At 33.7% G+C, this 15,981-nt stretch overlaps 2 protein-coding genes across 6 annotated transcripts in view; one reads left to right on the forward strand and one right to left on the reverse strand.

The window, feature by feature from the left end:
* slc66a2 (solute carrier family 66 member 2) overlaps positions 1 to 9,845 on the reverse strand; it is a 44,084-nt gene extending 34,239 nt beyond the window's left edge. Inside the window, exons 1-3 of one of the 2 annotated variants that reach the window (XM_084131148.1) lie at positions 9,237 to 9,845; positions 7,338 to 7,471; positions 4,904 to 4,954 (exon numbers count right to left, since the gene is read on the reverse strand). In XM_084131148.1, coding sequence (XP_083987274.1) covers positions 4,904 to 4,954; positions 7,338 to 7,471; positions 9,237 to 9,439 — 388 coding nt within the window. In that variant the 5' untranslated portion in view covers positions 9,440 to 9,845. The remainder of the gene's footprint in view (positions 1 to 4,903; positions 4,955 to 7,337; positions 7,472 to 9,236) is intronic. The other variant, XM_084131149.1, reaches the window with a different exon arrangement.
* Positions 9,846 to 14,376: 4,531 nt separating this feature from the next.
* septin7a (septin 7a) overlaps positions 14,377 to 15,981 on the forward strand; it is a 51,889-nt gene continuing 50,284 nt past the window's right edge. For 3 of the 4 annotated variants that reach the window (XM_084130427.1, XM_084130428.1, XM_084130430.1), the window contains exon 1: positions 14,377 to 14,508. The gene's annotated coding sequence lies outside the window, so the exon portion shown is untranslated. The remainder of the gene's footprint in view (positions 14,509 to 15,981) is intronic. The other variant, XM_084130429.1, reaches the window with a different exon arrangement.

The following is a 15,981-nucleotide window of genomic DNA, read 5'->3' on the forward strand; positions in this document are numbered from 1 at the left end:
GCAAATCTATTAATGATGTCAATGATTAAACCTACTGCATATCACTCAATAAATTAATCAATAAAATAATCACATTGCTGCGTGTTTTTGAAAGTTTTTTATTTTGTGCACATTTATATATATATTTTATATTTATATCTGTATATATTTATTATATGATGGAAGTATACTTTTTTTTCTGTTGATTTCAGTATACATGTATTAGAACAATAATAGTTTTAAACATTTTAGTATTAGTACGGTTAAATCTATAAACGAGATTAGGTGCGTAATCTAGAAGTAGACACTGATGATGATGATGATGATGATGATGTAATATTGAAAACGTCCTATCTTTGCAATGTACACTTTTTTATTTGTAAGGCCTCTGAATAAAAAATAAAGTCTTTTGTAATTTTTTAAGATCTGAGGATCTGATGATTGTTATTACCACCACCACCAACAAAAACAATGATAATACTAAAATATTTTTAAGTTTGCATTGTTAATTTGTTCATTTATAAAATTTTAGACTAATATTGATATTTTTATTACATTAATAAAATAACACTATTTTACAATGCCCTTATTACATATATTATTTGTACTTAATATAATAGCAGTAAATTATGAGCAACTAACCCTAAAACAAACTAATTAATATTACCAAGTACATATTTGTGTAATTAAAGTGTAACAACGACACCTTTAAAACTTAATTTGATAATATGTTAATACTCATATTATATATACACACACACACATATATATATATATATTGTATTATTAAGAAATAAATAAAATGTTATAAGTCAACTTAAATGAACATTTATAAAATTAATATATTGAACAATATTCACAACTGAAAACAAGAAGTCATGTGCATATCTTAATGTTTCCATAACAATTTAGCACAACTTTATTCTAAATTATGTTATATTTAATTAATTATTAAATATTATGTTGTTTAATATTTAGGTTATAATAAATTATACACATACATGCACTAAGGCATGCAGAAATTGTGCACTGTAGCTTTAAGAAAACTAATTTTGTGTAATTAATAGAAAAGTTACTAAACTTCATTAAATCACAGTTTTTCTTACCATATCTGTTGATTAGTTTTTACCATTTTATTGCACAAAGTGATAGACAGAACTGGATAATAAATCCTTTCAGAGGAGACTACAGTGGATTATTGTATTAAAAAAAAAATGTCTCCCCAAAAATGAACAGTCAGCAAATTTTGGTCAATTTACTGCTTACAGTAACACAGACTGAGCAGTTTTGGGAAGTTTCAGAGATTCATATTTATTTGAAACATCCCATTCTCCAATAGTAGTGATTGGATGCTAATTGAGGCGGCTGCGGTCCCCTGTAGGGATAATGTAGCGGAGCCGAGACTGCGTGTGGGAGGGCCGCCCATTTACCTCCATTACTGCACAACCACAAGGACCTCAGCAGTCTGCCCTACATGAAATGCATTTAGAAATCTCTGCCAGCGCCTGGACTGAATTACAGGCAATAGAGCCATCAGCAGTGAACAACCACCACCTGCTTCAGGCTTCAACGTCGGACATCACCAGAATGACAAATATGTATGGATAAATTGAGATCTGAACGTATGAACATAAAAACTCTGACTTATTGAGTGCTCGGATGTCATTCAGGAGCACTATTTGTACTGCCCTCAACAAGCAAATTCAAAAAGCTCATTCCAGCTTGACCTTTGACCGCTGGATGGATTAGAGCACACCTCCATTATTCAGATCCATTCAATCAATGAGCTTGTGAGCAAAGCAGCAATTAGCAAACACCTCTCAGCCTCTCTGTTGAACACACTTCTAATGAGGTGTGTGAAGGGCCACTGGGCATGTTTGATCAATAGAGCGAGCCATGTGAGAGAGAAAAGAAATCTACTTTTCCATCAACTGCTAGTTACAGCTAGATTTAAAAAGTCCTCTAGCATACAATGAATAAATCCACAGTGCTGATTTAAACTGATTAGGTACAAATACTAATAAAGTCTAGATAAAGTGTACTGCACAGTTGTGTTATTTTTAACTAAGGGCAAGTTTAAATTACCATGTGCTAAAAACGGAAATGCGTTTTTTGCATTCAGACGACAACGATGTCAAAATGTTCCCATTTCACACAGATCTGCGAAAACTACTAAAAACGCTGCATTATGCTGCAAGGCCAGTAGTTGGCGATGTCACTTTGTAAAGAAAAACTATACTATAAACTGAACACAGAATACGCATGCACATGAAGTCACTGTATTCACAAATCCGTGTTTTTGTAGTTTAAACGGAGACAATAACGGTATCATTTTCAGAAACTTTCACTTTGAAACCCGTTTTTAAAACTCTGCATTTTCAGGCCCCCAAAACACCGTTGTCAGCCACGAACAGCCAAAACGCATGAAACATTTTACGCTTTTAGTCGAAAACGGTGTCATGTAAACGGGCCCTAAAACTAAAACATCGTTATTGTGAACTGAAATCAAATAAAAAATAGATATTAGATGAAAAACTAACTCATTTTTATTTCAGTTGCCAAGGCAACATTTCAAATTTTCGTTCAAGTACTAAAATTACAAAAAATTCAATAAATCAAAGCTAAATAAAATAAATAAATATTAAAAACAAAAACTAATAAAAAAACGACAAAAGCACATAACAAAATTACTCAAATTAAAATGAAAGCTGAAAATATCAAATAAAAGCTCATTTAAAATATTAATAAATACTATAATAGTTAATAATAAATAATGTGTAAATAAAATAAAATATAACAAAATGTGAATGGGTCTGAATAATTTCTGAATGCACTTTATGGTTCAGGGCATACAATATACAATCTAATTCAGTAATTAGATTTAGTATTGATTTGCAGTACATTATTACAGGGAAAATCCCTTCTGGAGTAACCGGAGGATAAAGGTCTTGAACAAGGAATAGTGAGTTTATTGTTCATCCCTTGCAGGATTCAAACCTACGAAGTTTGAGTAGCCCAGATATTTAACCAAACCACCTAAGTGACTAACGTTGTCTTAATGACATTGGTTCTCAAATTTAGATTCTACAAGTATAATCTAGATTAAAATGCTAAATATTAAATAAAATTAAGGTGTAAACTGAAATCATACTTCTTTGCTCCCTAAATTACTATTATTTTTTTATTGACAAACATACAGTTCTTGAAATTTCTGGAATCACAAGATGAATGGCTAATTAATTTAATATATATATATATATATATATACTCCAGGTTTCTGTTAATATAAATATATGTGTGTGTGTGTGTGTGTGTGTGTGTGTGTGTGTGTGTGTGTGTGTGTGTGTGTGTGTGTGTGTATATATATATCTGTAAAAGAGATTTGAATCCCAGATGATTTTCAGATAGTAATTTATTTCACTTGGTCACAATACAAAACTGACTAAACATATAACTGATAAAAAGACATGTTCAAGCATAATCATAATTCTTGGGGTTTTATATAGAACCTTAGTGTTATTGACTCCTTTTTAAAGAACCCTTTGTGCTAAAAAGGTTCTATATAAAGAGAAATGTATTTAATGACCGCATACTTTCATATTTACCAGATTATTTACATTTTTGTTTGTATGTTTACGACTGTTTATAACATTTAATTATAATTATTAGTGGATTAAACTAAATCAATAAAATGATGGAAACTCCTAAAAGGTTCTATATGAAGCAGCTGAAAGAACCCTTCAAAGTTCTATATAGAACCTTTCTTGTAAAAGTGTGGCGTCTCATGACGCGTCAACAGTTCAGGCCAGCAAGTTTGAATGGAAAACAGTAAAAATAGTAAAATTTCATGTGCTGCTGCTCATTTTCACTTGCAAATAAGTATGGAAATTCTAGGTTAAATGACTGAACCTAAAACTGGACTGTCGACCCTCACAGATGCTCAGAGAGAGGAGACAACATTAACAGCTGGCTGACCAGCACAGGAACTGAACTTGAAACAAGTGCATCTTTAATAATAACTCCCCATAATAACACCTGACATCTGGCACCTTCTACAGTCAATAACAAGATTCTTTCTTCTGCAGTCTTTTGAATTCTCTCCAAAAACACTCAGATGGAGGCCATACTAAAAGTAGAAAAAAATCGAAGCGCATATGTGCCAAAAGACAGCAGATTTATAAGACTTATCAGATTTACAAGTTTATGCAAAAGAGTCCATCAATCAGACTGTGCAACAGCAGATCTCAGGTGTAAACCACTAGCGCCACCTGCTGTTCATGTGGAACAACGGAAACCAAGGGTGCTGTAGGGCTGTGAACACACTAAGATGCTTTCATTGAAAACATGCCTGTTGGTTAACTGTCATGTGACATTGCAGTTGTTATCAGCTCAGTACCCAAAGCCATGCGACACTCTTCTGAGTGTTAAAGGGTTAAGTCAAAATTCCAAGTAGAATACAGCAGTATAAAATAGTACAGTATGCAGCAGTATAAAATATTATTGAATTACTGATTTGGCAACCAGATAAACGAGCTGTTAGAATCATGTAAAACTAAATTATTATAAGCTCTTCTTGACTGGATAGTTCATGCAAGCCATACAAAAACTAATATCAATTGAAAAGCAGTTCATGATCATCTATCTGCATGCAATACTAAAATGTTGGCATCCAAAACAACAAAAACATGCAAAACTATCACTTAACATGCATTTGTAATTCATTGTTATACGTCACATGTCTGTTTCAGGTACATGCAAGTGAAACATTAGGGTTAATAGAGAGATGACAGGATTAGATGAGTATATGGTTCAGACAGGTCATTGTCACAGGTCTGGGAGGAAATGACTGGGGTGGATGATGGAAAAAAAAATCTATATATATAATAAAAACTGGTGTTTTTTTGGGAAACACATCAGTACATACCCAGAAACAGCCTCTTAGGAACTTTGATTTCTTCGTCCTTACTGTCTGTTGCTTCAGACAAATAAGACAAATAAACAAAAAATAAGAACATGGGAGAGCAGGGGGAAAAATAGATCGCATCTCTCCATCTTCATGGAGACACAAAAAGCCCTGAAGAGATGGAACCCATGAAAACATGTCCAAGTCATATTCCACCCTAAAATCAAACGTTAAGATACTGAATTTTGCATTAAGTAAACAAAGCATAATTTTAGAAGCACTATTATACTTGACATTGTGCATTAAAGGTATAGTTCACCCAAAAATGAAAATATTGGCATGATTTACTCACCCTCACAAAATTTACATTTTTTGGTGAAGCATATATTTCTCGACACGTTCTCATTATGGGTTTGACTGCATAGTACTAACTAACTTAATAAATAAACATGATTTAAATAAAAATAAAAAAAGTAAAAAAAAATCACATTACAGTAAATAAGAATAATATAATGGCCAAAAAGAAAACCCTTTTAACATTATGTCACTTTGTATCTGATTTTGGGTTGAAACTGACCGGTAGTGTATCTGGGTCATAAAGTTTGGAATCATTAAATAAAAGTCTTAAAAGAAATCTTATGCTCATGAAGGGTGCATTTATTTAAACAAAAATATAGTGAAAACTGTAATATTGTGAAATATTATTACAATTTAAAATATTCATTTTCTATTTTAATGTATCATGCATCTAATTTATTCCAAAGCTGAACTTCCAGCATCATTACTCCAATATTCAGTGTCACATGAACCTTCAGAAATCATTCTAATATGCTGATTTGCTGCTCAAGAAACATTTCGTATTAATATAGTTAAAAACAGTTTTGCTGTAACTTTCACTTCCATTCAAAAGTTTGGGGTATCACTGATGTTTCTTGAGCTGCTAATGAGCATATTTAGAATGATTTCTGAAGGATCATGTGACACTGAAGACTCCTGAAAATTCAGCTTTGCCATCACAGAAATACATTACATTTAAAAAATATATTAACATAGAAACAAGTTCTTTTAGATTGTAATATTTCACAATATTAATGTATTTTTGATCAAAGTGTGACCAGTAGTGTATGTTCTTGACAGATTTCATGAAATTCACCCAAAAATCTACGTTACAATCAAACTACTGAAGCTACATATGCGATCAATAATTTTATGTGTACCAAACAGGTTTGGTAAAATGAGATCATGGGAACCTTTGGATTTGAATTCCAATAATGGGTCTTCTTATCTTGATTCAAATAATTATATAGAAGTGACAACGTCAGCGCTGTGACGTTAACTATGTCGTGTCAGTCTTAAGACAACAGTCAACCCATAAAGACAGAGAGGGCAGCAGTAATACTTCACACCAAAATATAAAAACTGTTTAAACAGGATGTCCTGTGTAAACAGACAAGTGAGAGACTATTAGTTTAGCTTCATCAAATTTGTCCAAGGAGCGTTTCTAAAGCCAGAATACGCCTGTACCTTTATGCACCGTGTGTTTTGTTCTCTCATAGTTATTGGTTATGTTCGGAACAGCATACTACCATACTCCACCAATAACTTCAACAGTATGTATAATGCATTTTCTGTATGCATGGAATACCCGGAATCACTCAATGAAACATATATGAAGTAATGTTATGTGACAACAATAAAGCATCATACCACCAGTTTGAAACATATAGGTCCGGTTCCACAGACAGGGCTTAGACTAAACCAGGATTAAGCCTTAGTTCAAATAGGGCATTTAAGTAGCTTTTATAAACAAGCCTTTGAAAAAATTCATTACTGGTGTGCATCTTGAGACAAAACAATGGCACTGTCTTAAGATTGTCAGTGCAAGTTGCCTTCAAATTAAAACAGCTCAAACGTGCATTTCAGTCTGGGACTAGGCTTAAGCATTGTCTGTGAAACCAGGGGTTAATTTATACTGCATCACATACTATTCTTAAAAATTAGTATGCAGTATACAGTACGTATTCCATTCCGAACATAAAATTCAGTGTTTGGGCTCATTTATGTACAAAATGGCAGTTTGAGTGAAGAACACAACTCAAGTATAAATAAACCTGAGACTGATGTTCACCAAGCAGTCAGCCGGTCAAAGTTCATCCCCTTCAAAGGCCCTCCTTGTATGATAATCTCGTGAAACATGTTCAAAGACAGACCCTGACCATGTGACTGTATCTACTGTAATTCAATAGCCTGTAAACTCAAGTACCAAACTCAACTAAACAGACTGACTGGAAAAAACAAATTAGAGAATTTAATGAAAAAAAAAAAAAACATTTAAAGAAAGAAACCAGAAAAAAGTAAATGATTAATTCATTTGAGAATAAAAAATAATGCTCTTCAATATAATGCTGAAAACAACACTCATTCGGAGGCTGTAAAGAGTCATAAAGATTCCCACCTGTGAACGAGCGGCGTTTGGTGTTGAGTTCAGTGACCATGCGGACGCTGGTGCACAGGTTCAGCATGATTAACATTGTGATGATCATGATTATACTCTGCCAAAGCAGCGGAGTCTCAAAGTAACGTCCAAACCTGGAAAAAATAGATAAATAACAACACGCATACATTGGTCAGAGCTTTTTCCATGCTTCTTCAAGTTGTTACTGATAAATGGATGAGGATTTAAAAAAATCATTGTACAGACTTTGATAGGGCAGATTTTATATACTTATTTTTTTGTATTATTAGTGCACAAACCAGACAAAATATTTGTGCACCAATAATAAATTTAAGCACCTCTCAATATTTAAAGGGTTAGTTCCCCCAAAAATGAAAATTCTCTATCATTAATTACTCACTGTCATTTCATTCCAAACCCATAAGACCCTCATTCATCTTTAGAACTCAAATTAAAATATTTTTTTATGAAATCCAAGAGCTTTCTGATCCCCCATAGACTGCAATGCAATCACCACTCTCAAGGGTCAGAAAGTTAGTAAAGGCATTGTTAAAATAGTCCATGTGACTACAGTGGTTCAACCTTAATGTTATGAAGTGACGAGAATACTTTTCGTGCGCAAAAACAAAAATACTGACTTTATTCAACAATTTCTTCTCTTCCATGTCAGTCTCTGATACTGTTCACGTGAGCACCACAACGCATGTGTGTGATTCTGACGCAGGATCCAGCCAATACTGAGCCAACGTTCTGACGTAGAACCTGAAAGAGCTGCACTGTTTTCTTTCTTTTTTTTTGCGCACAAAAAGTATTCTCGTCACTTTGAACCACTGTAGTCACATGGACTATTTTAACGATGTCTTTACTACCTTTCTGGGCCTTGAAAGTGGTCATAACTTTGCAGTCTATAGGGGTCAGAAAGCTCCCGGATTTCATCAAAAATATCTCCAATTGTGTTCTGAAGATGAACGAAAGTCTTACAGGTTTAGAACGACATGAGGGTGAGTAATTAATGACAGAATTTTCATTTTTGGGTGAACTAACCCTTTAATCCTTCGGATATAATAAATATAACAACAAATACAACTTTTGATTTTAATAATGCATGACTAAATGTTGAAATTAACATTAAGTAAGGTTAATATATGCTGTTGAAGTATTGTTCATTCTTAGTTCATGTTAACTAAAGTAGTTAACTAATGTTAACACATGAAACCTTATTGTAAAGTGTTACTTCTATCTATCTTTCTAGCATGTTATATATTTGGCAACAGTTCTTCTAACCATAATTGATGGAGTGTGTAGCTGTGTTGTCAATACAAGGTCTTGACCAAAAAATTATGCACTCTTGATGGAAATAAATGTTGTGACGTTATTTCCATCAAGAAGTGCATAATTTTTTGAGTCAAGCACTCAGTAAAGTCAATTCCAGCACAACCCAAAGACTTTCAATGAATTTCAGATCTGGACTCAGAGGTGCCAATTCATGTGTGAAATGATCCTTCATGTTCTCTCTCCCAACCATTCTTTCACAGTTTGAGCCTGATGAATCCTGACATTGTCATCCTGAAATATGGCCATGACGTGTCTTCCTACATGAAAAGCTACACACTGCATCATTTAGGATTTGAAGAACTGCTGCCAAACATATAACATGCTAGAAAAAAAATAATCACTGCGATTATGATCCAATCATTGACTCTTAAGCATTTGCCTATTTAAATCCAAACAGCGACATTCTTTGACCAGGCAGTTTATGTGATTAACTGACTTTAACAAATACATACAAAAAAAAAAAAGGAACATTTAGCAAGCATGTTTTATGCAAAAATCTGATGTCAGATAAATGTCTCTTTGTAAATATGCATTAAAGTGAATTAAGTGTTGTGCATAACTCACCTAAATAGTATTCTTAATATGTTGGCTACCAGCAGCACCAGGCAAACATATGTGGAGAATCCTTCAGCATTCTGAGTCCTGCGGATATCCCTGTACTGAGGGATGTATGGCACAACTCCTCCAAATATGATGGCAACAGATGCGATCCAAGACACCACTTGATGACCAACATACATGATCTGATCCATAACCACTTCATCCATTTTTGAGTGATGTATCTATCTGTCCTTTATAGTTCAATCAACTGAATACAATTACAAGCTCACTAATTTAATGAAACATAAATCATTACTACTTTGTTATTTTGTTCACATATTAAAATGCAATTTTACAGTATGTACTTTCATTGTCCCAGTCACCATCCACTGACTCATTAGAACTAATTCATTCAAGTGCTTCCCTTTTTCCAGGAAAGAAATACTTGCTAAATCGATGGGAACGGTTCCTCAGCGTGAGTCCATATTAGATGGTGTGTATCTTCTGTCTTGTGATCTGTGCAAAGATGAATGGAGTGCTGTAAATCATTTTAATGCCGCTGTGATCCTCTCTGCTACATCTGGCTAATGCTCATAACAGTACTTCCGTGTTGCATTACGTCACGATACGCTCATTAATATTCATGAGACGCACGGTCCTAATGTCAGTCGATTTTTTGGACGAGCGTATGACAAAAACAGTGATTCGGCAAATTATTAAGCATTAACCCCAGTATTTCAGCATTTCTAAATGTAGGAAATGAATTTACCTTCACATATTATACGCACACTTGAAATGGCCTGATCTTAAACTGCTTTATACTTGCTTATGACACAAGATTTTTCTAATCCCCTCGAAATCCGAATAAAGTTGACATGTGCCAAATCGACGAAACGACGTTACATAATTTATGAAAACAAAATGAAAGATTGTCAGCACTGTGTAAAAATACTGAAAAAATAAAAATAAATAAAATGGTTAAATGTGGATTAAAAGGGTTAAAAGTGGATATGCCCTCACATAGCCTACGAACGAGGAAGTCCTTATATGTAAACAATGAATGAGAGTGAAAAGTTGAAAAGTTATAGAATCCTTTTTTTCTGATGGATATATAGGCTATGATTGACCAAAGATTTCTGAGGTTAAATATACCTATTATTTTCACACTGTTTTTTTTTTTTTTTTAGTCCAGACAACGTTGCCTGGAGCTGAAACGAACAACTTCCACATAACCAACTCAACAAACTCATGGCAGGATTCGAGTCAAAAGCCGCCAAAGATCTGTCTGCAATGGCAAGTGTTTTTTAATACATTTTTAATTTGACAGTTATAGGCAAGACGAGAACTTTTTAATTGCAGCTTTATAATATTGTTTCACAAATCTGCTCTTCGTTTCTTCAAACAGATGGAGACGACAATGCAACAACTTCAGAGCAGGTTTCAGAACTTATCTGACCAGATCATCTCCAAAAATATCTTTTCAGATACATAATTTAACTTTGTAGAAGTAAGAGATTAGCTTTTTTCCCGCTATCATAGCACTAGCATGAAATATATTTGTATTTGAGTTGTTACCATAGCAATATCATGTTTTGAACACAATACAATGACAATATCACAGACTTTTGGGTAATTAAGCAGCTCAGGCCTATCTCGAAGTAGCATCTAAATTCCAATGATATGAAATAGCCTAATTCAAAATAGCCTAATTCAGTTACCATTGAACTTATATACCATGGTATTGCCATATAAGAAATCAATACTTTTTATAAAGGATGCATTAAATTGATCAAAAGTGACAGTAAAGACTTTTATAGTGTTACAGAAGGTTTCTTTCAAATAAATGCTGTTCTTTTGAACTTTCTATTCAAACACATATTAACGGTTTCACAAAAATATCAAGCAGCACAACTGTTTTCAACATTGATAATAAGAAGAAATGTTACTTAAGTTGAGCAGGAAATCAGCATATTAGAATATTTCTGAAAGTTCAGCTTTGCCACCATGAATTACGTTTAATATGTAAGTAAGAAAGCACTGATTGTAAATGGTAATTATTATTTTAACAGTATTAGGGCCTACTCCTTTTTGATCAAATAAATTCAGCCAAAATCATAAAAAAATCTCACCAACCCCAAACTTTTAAATGGTAGTGTACATAATAGTTTTAAAAAACATATCTAACATTAGAGTATCATGTTTATTCTTGATAAATGCATTTAGTTTTTCCTTAATGCCTGAACTGGATGAGATGGGAACACGTATAGATGACCTGGAGAACAATGTCGCTGATCTCATGACACAAGCAGGAATGGAAGATCAGCACAAATCAAAGCAAGTGCATTGGTTTTATTTCATCTCCAAATTAAAGTTTGCTCAATACTAATAATACACATCAAATCATGATATATAATTTAATATTTCTGTTTTTCTTCACAGTGACTTTGAAGAGAGATCAAGGTGGCCAAAGCACTGAGCTGAAATGGGCCAAATCAAACAAAATTAAATATTATCAGCACTGTGTAAATCTAAATAATTTTTCATCAGAGGACTGAAAATGACAAAAAAAGTCTTCTCTGCTACTAAAAGGGTTAAATGTGGATTTGCCCTCACATATGAACGAGGAAGTCCTTATATGCAAACAATGAATGAGAGTGAAAAGTTGAAAAGTTATAGAATCCTTTTATTCTGATGGATTTAAAGCTGGCCAAAGACCTGAGTGGAAATGTTGCAGAAGCTTGAGATCAACAGTATATTTGTGTATTAAGCTATGCGTGTATTGTTCACATGTGCCTTATTTTTCTATTTCTTAAAGCTTATATACGTGTGATGTGGATCTTGTACATAAAACAATAAACAAACTTGTTTATCTTTTTGTGTAAAATCTTTTCCAGGATACAATATAAACAAAAATAGACACGTAACAATATATTCATAAAGGACCTCTCAACGTTAGCGATATTTGAATACTGTCATAAAACTAGGCATTGGAACATTAGGCCAAAAATACTGTACTGGTCCCTTTTTAATGTGAAATAGTTGCAAAGGACATTGTAGCAACATATAATTGAATTTAACCCCTTAGCTGTCACCCCCCCTTTTGAGAATGGACATTAAAATGCACTATTCAAGCTTAAATGGTTGTAATTCAAGAATGCTTTGGAGTATAGACCTAAGTTTGGTCTTGTTTTAAAGGTAAAAAATAGAAGATTATTGCTGAAGTGAAAGCACTTCAAAAAATTAAAGTATGAAAAAGTTATGGAAGTTTAAATTTACATTAAATCAAATATAATTTATTTAATATTTTTATTTTATATAAAATATATATTTTACAAAACATGTTTTACAAAAAAATTACTATAAAATCAAAGCCATATATCTAACCAAGTTGTGTTCCAAATTTGAAGTTGATATCACAAAAAATGAAGTTCCCATGAGATTTTGTTTAGGCGTATTACCAAAAATAGCCACCGGGTGTCATTGAATTCCATTGAATTTTACTGTATGCATTCTACCATAACAAATTAATAAATTTCTGTCCAAATATCACTTCTGTCACAAAATATGGAACCTTGAGACTCAGACCTTTCAGACAATATGTGTTTTGTCAAGATTAGAAAATATTTTGATCATAAATTATGAAACATAATGATGCCCCAAAGGGGAGGAGCCTGATAAAATAATTTAGAGTACCGTTTCTATGGTAACACAATGTCCAATTTCAAAACAGTTTTCACAGGATGAATTCTGAGATCGTAAGCTTTCAAATGATACCTAATTTATGATAACTAATAAAATATGTAATATAATAAAAAAAAGCGATAAAAAATATAATACAATATTTTAGAGGATAATATATATATATATTATACTTTTTAGAAGATAATATTATTTTATAATTTTTTATTGACAAATACTAGATTATATATTTTCTAATGAAATTTTAGCATAAAAACCAACATATCAATTATTAAAAGTGTGTGCGTCAACTTTTTGTGACGAAGGTCAGAACTCCTGTTATTATGTAGATTTTTTGAGGTGCACTCTTGTCATAAATTCATCTATTTCTGTTCCTACATAATTTATAACAAAAAAACAGTCCTAAATATCTATTTAGGAGCCTTAGAACTTTCCAACGATATATAGTTTGTCATAATTAGATTAGGATTAAATAGTAATATAGGGAAGTAAAGTTAGGCGTCCCGTATACGGGACGGTGACAGTTAAGGGGTTAAGGAAATATTTACTGATTTTTAGTTTCATTTTGCTTGTATTTTGCATTATACACTAAACAGTAACCTAGTGTTTATTAATGTTTTGTTCAAAATTATAAAATAGCATTATGTGATACTACACCATGGTGCGACGTGAATTTATGTTTGCTGGCAATTAAAAGTACATTTAGTATAGACTATAATTCACAATTTTTATTTATTTAATTTGCTAGGTCTATAGTATTATAGTTTTTCACATTAACAAAGTGTGTCTTTGCTATTGGGAAAAACGTATGTGAATGTAGGCTGCATCATATAGCTGCTTTTATACTTTTGGCCAACACGTGGCAGCATTGTTGCTCTCTTCTCACAGCTCTTTCCATAGCAGTAAATTATCAAGGTAATTAAATCTACGGAATCGGAGTCAGATGTGGGTCTTCAGCCAGACCATTTTAATAAATGGAATTTACTGTGTATCTGTGCATCTTCTCATGACTAGATATAAAAGAAAAAGAGACCTTTCAGTAAAGGGCCCTTAGACTATTGAACCGCATCCCCATAGATATCTACACTATTTATAATTTTTCGTTTATAAACATATTTGTATACGCTTGTAGGCTATTTACTAATATTTAGGTATCGGCTTTGTCAGTGACTTTTTTATTGCTTTACTATGGATTTTTTTATTTGTTTTATTTTACCCTAGATAATATTTATGTCTGTTTTCGTTATTATTATCAGTGAACTTAAAAAAAAAGTAGCAAACCTTCCGAAATTTGTTTGCAAATAGCAACATGCAGATGCATATTCCGCTTAAATGCAATAACAAACTAATCCACAACCCGCATTTGAATCATAAAAAATCTTTCCCCCCTTGTGGCTTACATGAAATATCGCGAGATTTGTGCGGACGCTATTCACCAAAGATACGCCACTACCGTCGCCCTCGTAGTCGCAAGGGAGATTACGCAAGAAATGTGACGTACGCTTGTCGCGCGTGGGCTGGACCGTGAGTTGGAGAAAGGGAATGTCGGTTGGTGAGAGATCGGTTACAGAGGCGTCCGGGAGCGTCAACAGAATGGGTGAGAATTTAGTCCCTGTCGCTTTATTAAACTCAAACAGTCAAACTCTTCTGTAAGTAGGTTTATAGGTTTATGTGTGCCGTGTGTTTTAAATACGCGTGCTTTGTTGCGCGCGGTAGATGCGTTTCCTGAGCGCGTTAATAGACAAATAGATCTGCTCAAGCTCTCGGTTTCAGTGTAATCTTCACTCTTTCTGTCATATCATGACATTTACTGTCTCTTTAATTGAGCATTTTCACTTACGAATATGTACTGTGGGTGGTAAGGTAACGTTAACGTGATATTATCAGATAGTAATGCAATGGAACTGAATCATAAGCATATTCCTGTGCCATGGTATTTTCATTGTTTCTAAGGTAACGTTCCCTCAAATAATGTTATGATAAACAAAACATCGCGTTAACATAATCATTTGTTCAGAAAACCATTACAATACTGGCTAGGGTGAGTTTAAGCAACGAATGCAATGCTATGGCCAGACATTTGTAGCTCTAGTGTTTCCATCTGGAGGAACGCCGCCTTGTTTGTCACTCTCAGCTTTGTAGAAATATTCCAATGAGTATGTTGCAGTAGGTCAGGGTCTGGTCCTGCTCCTGGAGGCTGCCTTCCAGCAGAGTTTAGCTCCAGCCCCGATTAAACGCACATGAACCAGCTAATCAAGGTCTTCAGGATCACTAGAAACTTCCAGGCAGGTGTGTTGGAGCTAAACACCTGAAAGTGTCCCTTCAGGAGCAGGATTGGACACCCTGGCTGATGTAGCCTAGAGAGTTGATCACTTGCTATTTGGATGAATGGAAGGATAGATACTAGATTAAAGGATGAAAGAACGGACAGAGAGATGGATTGACAAATGGGTGGATTGATGGATGGATGCATAGATAGATAGATAAGCAAAGATACAAATAATTCACTATACTACAGATACAATATGTACATTGATTAATCATACAATTATCTGATGTTTCATTTTAAACATTAATTGCACAAACAACTTTTTTTTTCTTCCCAATTGTCGTTTGGTGACGATTAAGCTAAGTTTGCGTGAACCAGAAGTTGCAGCCGACTTCAGAAATGTGACATTATATTGAATAGAGGGCAGGGCTTGATTTTGGGGCACCTCCTCACCATCTCTAGCTGGCAGCAGACTGACGCTTGGAGGTGTTTGGTTAAGGACGTTCTGCTCAAGCCGTCAGACTGATGTCATCAGAGAAGGAATGCCATTCCACAGGGAAGCACATCTTCAGATTTTGACCTAAGATTACAAAGACAAACACATTTTCTTTTGTGGATTAACTTGCATGGATTACTTATTCACTGCAAGACTAGTACTGTGTGCTAACAAAGTAAATATGGGAAATTGGGAGTCAATTATGATTTCATGCTTTAAGGAGATACACTAATGTAGATTGTCAAGCACAAACCACCCGCAATTCACTTTTACTGTACTAAAGGTTAGTCATACTAAACATTCTC

Source organism: Abramis brama (genome assembly GCF_963993115.1).
Source record: "Abramis brama genome assembly, chromosome: 12".
Taxonomy (NCBI): domain Eukaryota; kingdom Metazoa; phylum Chordata; class Actinopteri; order Cypriniformes; family Leuciscidae; genus Abramis; species Abramis brama.